The sequence below is a fragment of the Toxotes jaculatrix genome, chromosome 17 (genome assembly GCF_017976425.1).
Source record: "Toxotes jaculatrix isolate fToxJac2 chromosome 17, fToxJac2.pri, whole genome shotgun sequence".
Lineage (NCBI taxonomy): Eukaryota > Metazoa > Chordata > Actinopteri > Toxotidae > Toxotes > Toxotes jaculatrix.
The window spans coordinates 8,912,812-8,918,811 of record NC_054410.1 but is presented as its reverse complement, the minus strand read 5'-3'; the positions used below and the strand labels follow the sequence as shown (position 1 = coordinate 8,918,811).

The window sequence follows — 6,000 nt, the reverse complement described above, 5'->3', positions numbered from 1 at the left end:
ATGCCACAACAGCATCAAGAGTGACTTTTTTCAGATTGTTCAGAATTTTTTTGTTCTTTGAAGCTCTCAGCCATGTCTTTGCTTGTTCTTCCCTACCAATGACTCATACACCACTAAACTAAACTAGCCCCACGTCTCCCCCCACTCGTCTGTGTAGATTATTTTGACATAGTTTCCCTCAAACATACCATCTGCCCTCTATCCTGTCAATCAAACATCCACTGATTTGCCATTTAAAAGCCTCCAGACCATTTTTCTCATGATCCATTGTTGTTTTTAAATAACAGCCTCTGATTAGCAGGCAGAGCTTCCTAAAAATAAAAAGGAAATCTCTTCGTATCTGCCTCAGCTCAGTGCAGAGAAGCTGCTTTTTTTCTCTCCCAGTGCTGTTATTCAAGCCCACTAAAAAATCCTCTTTTAATTTCAAAACTGGCTGCTCTGACTCTTCCAGGAGAACTTTTATTTATTTCCACTCTGTGATGTCTTGCTGGCTGAGGGAGGCTGAGAGAATCCCTACTAAAAGCACTGTGCTGCCTGGGGCAGAAACAGGCCAGAGCTCTCTCCACATAAATAACACAGGAGCGTGGAGGAAGTCCATTTGGTGGTCTGCTGGAAGGATAGAACCCACCCTTCAGTCTCTCTCTGGTTCTGTCCTTCTTTCTCATTCTCTGCGTCTCAGTGGTCTATCTAGCAGTTTGGCTGAAGAGACATAAAACAGCAGGATCTGGAAGAGATTGGGCCAAGATGTACATCTGAGTGGATAGTGGACTTCCAATAGCCTGTGGGCCCAGGCCAGACAGAGTGGATGCTGTGAACTGCATCAAACAAATCTGCCACTTGGGAGTGACAGATTTAAGAATTGTAACCAATATTACTATAAAGAGTAAAACGTGTAACTAAATTGTTCAGCATGTTATTTCTCTGCCATAGCCAGGAAAAATATGATTAATATTACTTTCACTTTTTTCTCTGTCACATTAAATTGATTATCAGTGATCCTCAAATATTATTATAAATCAAGTTCTTAAATTAAAAATACTGTATGTTGAGTCTTGGTCTTCCTGGATGCCTCTCGAGGATCAAATTTCCAGAACTCTGTTGTTTCTGGCCCCAGGAAGCAACCTCTCTGAACTGGCCTTATTTGGAGAGAACTTGAGTGCCCCATTGTTGTGACAAGAACAATGAATCTAAAAAGAGGTGGGAGACAAGGGCAAGGAAAACACAAAATAAAGACATCTGGCTCTTAAAAATCATCAGATGGAAGCTTTTTTTTTCCCTATATTTGCACTCACATCATGGAAATCTTGTCAGCTGAAGGTGATGGCGGCCCTTGCCTTTGAAGTAGGTTTAAAAAAAGCTGTATTTAGTTTGCATTGTGTGCAGATCCTAATTTATAGGAGTTGACCCTGGCTCCTCTTTTGTGCGACAGCCATCTTAGAAAACAATGGCAGGAAGGCTTGAAACTTGAGAGGAACTGAATCTGCTGTTTTTCATTTTTTCTGTTCTTATTCAACAGAGAATTTTCCCTCCCCGAGTAAAATAGCTCTGTTTTTGTGTCCAACAGGAGCCATAAACTGATGTCTAAGCATTCCATAGCCAGGCAATAGGGCTGAGTTTAACTGGACACATGGGGACAGTTGTTTTGTACCACATGGAGCAGGGGGGCCTGACAGAGGAAGCCATGGCCGCCTGGCGACCCCACGGTGACCCACTGGCCTCCTCATGGAGGGATCAAGGCCTAGATGGGAGCCGGCTGAGGGTTAGAGGTTTAAGGGTAACAAATCAAGCAACACTTTAGTGGTATTTAACCCCCACATACCATATCTCTCTAACTGTGTGAGTGGTGCATGACTGTGCAGAACAAACATAGAAAGGCTTATTTTTATTCTGTATGGGGGAGATTCTCTTTCTCTTCAGCAACAGCAGAGGAGTGGGTCGGGTTTGGGAATGATTGCACTGTAGTGAAGACAAGGAGAGAACATCACTTTATTCATATCTTACTGTATTTTTCATCTAAGGTCGGCATTGATTCATCTCTCTGCAGGATGATAGGTGAGGGCTGACGGTCAGCTATGAAGCCTCCGGAATATTAGGAAACAAAAACAGATTCTCTGCTTTACTCAGTTCCAATACCACAGTTAGAAGGCACAATATGTGTAAAATTATTATTTTAAAATGCATTCACTGAGGTGGGGTGGCAGGTTCCTCACCCTTTCACTTTCTTTCCTCTTATCGTTTTGTGTGCAGTAAAGAAGAGGACAGGACAGGGACCCCCTATAGGCAGTGCATATCTGCCCCTAAAAGCATCACTCAACTTTATGTTCACTTCTGGTTTCCCTAGCCCGGCTGTGTTTCTTCCATTAGTATCTGCTCATAAAAGGCACTGGGGTTGTAAAGATGTGCAACAGACAACTGGATGGTCGCTCACCTTAACATGGAAATCAGGTGTTTCTATGTACCTGTAGGCACTCACATAGCTTAAGTTAAAGAAATATATAATGAGTACATAAAGTTTGTGCTGTGAATATTCATAACAATAATGTATTCAAAATGATTTATATATATTTATTAATAATAAACATTTACAAAACTTAACTGTACAACAGAAATTCTCTTTTACTCTAAATTATCACTGTAAAATGTGGGAAGGAACACAAGGACTGAATTTTTTTTCCCAATCCTACAGTGCACTCATGGAGGTGATACAGAGCTAATTAATCTGCATTTTATTTGACTGTGACCTTAGCTCACTGGCTCAAAAGATGTCTTAACCCTTTGTGTGGAGAACACTGGAGCCTCAGGCTTCTTGGATTGTTAGTAGAGGTTAGCAAATGTTAGCTAACACAGCTTAAGACATATTCAGATGAAGCTTCTACACAACTTTGTGAACTATAATCAATGCTGCAACAATCAGTCACTTAATCGATCAGTTGACAGACACAAAATCAATTGCAAGGAATTTTGGTAAATCAATTAATCATTTTGATTTGTGAAGCAGAAATTCTTCACAAGCTGCAGACACTGCTCTGATGATTGCCTTTACATTTCTTTTTTTATTTGTCATTGTAAATCAAATATCTTTGGCTTTTTGACTCTTGGTTGGATTTTCTGATGCAAACAAGCTGAGGCAAATTGTTGGCACATGAGGTTATGGGGGCTGTGTGAGAAAGTGTCACAAAATGTGAATATTTCTATTTAATTAATTTACAGTTACTTTATTAGGATAATTCACATGAAATAGGCAAATACGTGTTGATTGTAATTCTGAGATTTACTTGCAGTGTGAACTCTTGCTTCGACCCTCAGCAGATTTTATAATGTGAAGTGAAAAAGGTCACAGCGAGGCCAGCTTTAATCAGAAATGATCCTGTTTACCCCCCTGGAGTGGGAGTGAGAGGGCACTGAGTGACGCAGGTGAGAGACAGGCGTCCACCCAAACCGCACCTCGCTTATCTGCCTATGTAACGGAGGAGGAAAGAGTGACAAAGGCCAGGGCTTTGGGTGTGATAAGGAAGGGCCTTATGTCCTGCTTTGGCCCTGGCTCTCACCCTGGCTGTCCATTGCAAGAGGCCATCCAGGGGCCAAGAGCTGACCACAACCAGGAAAGGCTCCAAGACTGTGTTTTCACACTCAGGTATGAATCTGACCTTGTGCTGTCAGATATACAGAGTGCTGGTGCGTATTTACATGTGGTAGCTTTGGGGCATTGAAAGAGAGGAAGAAAGGGAGAGACAGACAGAGTCAGAGGGTCAGATGAAGTTCAGGGCAGATTTCTTGCCAGTAGACTCACAGTGCAGGAAAACCAAATTGCTTCCGGATCTAGGTATCCACCCCTGTATAGTTCAGTGTTCCGACCCTTCCCGCCTCCTTCTCTTCCTCTTTCTTTCCTTCCATTCATCCCCCTATCTGTACTTTTTTGTTTTTCCTTTGCTCCGCTTCTCATCTTTTCTCACTCTTTGTCCTTATTCTGGCTCTTGCGGCAGTTGGTCCTGCTGGGCAGAATGGCACAGGGTGACAATGTCTGTGGGGAAGCAGTCTTTGAGCACGATTCCTCTGTCTCTCTGGCAGTCCAGCTCTCCTATGAAACCATACCAGTAGATCACAAGGCCTGGACCAAACCTGCAGTGTGAAACAAAGGAAACAAAGTCAGTCTTTTGTCAGTACATCATTGATGTCATCTCAGGGTTCTGAAGTAGCTATCAGTGAGTTACCCAGTTGCTTTCAAATTCAGATCTGCAAAATGCTTATGCCTGTTTACTTTGGATTTGGAAGGCATTAGAAAAAAGCAGGAATAAGTTAGTGAAGAGATGGGATGGGATACCAGTGAGATTGATCTATGAGTGATAAGGTCGCTTAGGTATTTTCCTTTGATCACCATCCAGGAAACTTGTGCTGAATCAAACAAAAAAGCCGCCAGGGAGATTAAGATCTTTCTGACAGGGTGATACACACTCGATCACATTACAATGGCAGTGAAATAACAATAATCTGTGAAATAACAAAGCTCCACACCAAGGTCTCCAGATCCTGTCATCGGAAGTCCTTGGCACATAGCAGAGCACACAGAGTTCAACACAAAGTCTGAGACTTAAACACACTGCATCTGGTGGTTAATGTTAGCACTCCAACAGTGTCCAGCTGTTTCATTCACATTCACTTTGAAAGCCAAAGCAACTTTGCCTTAGTTGGCAAGCACCGCAGTTCCTAAGTGCTATAAATAATGACTTGCCAAGCAACCGAGAAGTCAAGTTCAGACTATTTAAATGTAGAGTGTTTTTATTTTTTTTCCTTTCTTCTATCTTTTGCTCTCTCTCTCTCTCATCACTTTGCTGCTATCTTGTCTTAGAGACACTGTGGCTACTGTACACTAGAAGGTCTGCTGAAAGGTGCAGAAATAATTAAAATGGAGGAGTTCTTCACTTATTTCACTGCTTCTCCTCACAAAGGTAATAAATCATCTTTCAAGCTATTTATTATGCCCCAAAGAGCCACCGGTGGCCCCTCTCTGCCTCATATAGATCATACCTATTCTTTGAACATTAGCTGCCATGCATAAAGACATGTCACAGTTGAACTCTGAATAGAGAGCACCTCAGTTACCACATGCAAGACCAGATTCAGGGGGCTGACAGTGCTTCAGTCCCAGACACTCTATCCTCAGACAGTTAACAATGTTGTGGAGCCTCTGGAGACCTAGACAGGAAGCAAGCCAAAGGGCCACAGAGAGCAGCAAAAGTTCAGCTCCAAGGTAAAGTGTGTAAAACCTCGAACCTGTGATCAATCATTTCATATTAAAATACTGACTCAAACACCCTATGGTATTTTTTAGTAATAATTATGGGAATCTTTAGTTTTTTGTGTGGTTATAATTTATGAGATTATTATAAATAACCAAGACGTTTGACCTTACAACTTCAACAAGGTATTTTAACTGCATAAATTATAAATGCGAGTGCAAGAATCAGCTGTCGTGACATTGCCAGCTATATGTACGTATGTACTGTGTTGACTTGGCCTTGAGGCAGTGCATGTTCTACATACAGTACTTGTATGGAGACAGACACATGCACGAAAAAATATGTGACTATACACGCACACACCCCTCCCTCCAAGAGGCCCTTGCAGCAGTACATGCTTCTGCACCCCATCCCTACATTCTGCGTTTTACAGTGTGTGATTTATGGTGCTGTATCTATGAGCAAACAGGCCAAAGCTAACAGCCCTGGAGAAAGCCCACAGATGCACACAGCAAGTTCACCACAATGTCACACACATAGCTCAGTCTCTCAGCACTGCACAAAGCTCAAGCCCCCAAACTCTCATCGTTTCCATAGTCCATTGCTGCACATGGTCGCCAACTCTTAATATGGAAATGTTATGGAAACAAAACCTAAACATTTACATTAGATGACTTTAGAAAAGGGGTTATGCTCCTCTTTTTTTATTCAGCTGCCGAGCTGTATGTATTTCCTGTGCTCTGGATGGGGAGGTGAGGCAGAA

The 6,000-nt window shown here is 42.2% G+C and overlaps 1 protein-coding gene across 4 annotated transcripts in view; it reads right to left on the bottom strand.

The window, feature by feature from the left end:
* Positions 1-2,071: 2,071 nt before the first annotated feature.
* Positions 2,072-6,000, bottom strand: part of cdin1 (CDAN1 interacting nuclease 1) — a 55,239-nt gene continuing 51,310 nt past the window's right edge. For all 4 annotated transcript variants that reach the window (XM_041061496.1, XM_041061501.1, XM_041061498.1 and 1 more), the window contains one exon: positions 2,072-4,119. In XM_041061496.1, the coding sequence (XP_040917430.1) occupies positions 3,963-4,119 (157 nt within the window). In that variant the 3' untranslated portion in view covers positions 2,072-3,962. The remainder of the gene's footprint in view (positions 4,120-6,000) is intronic.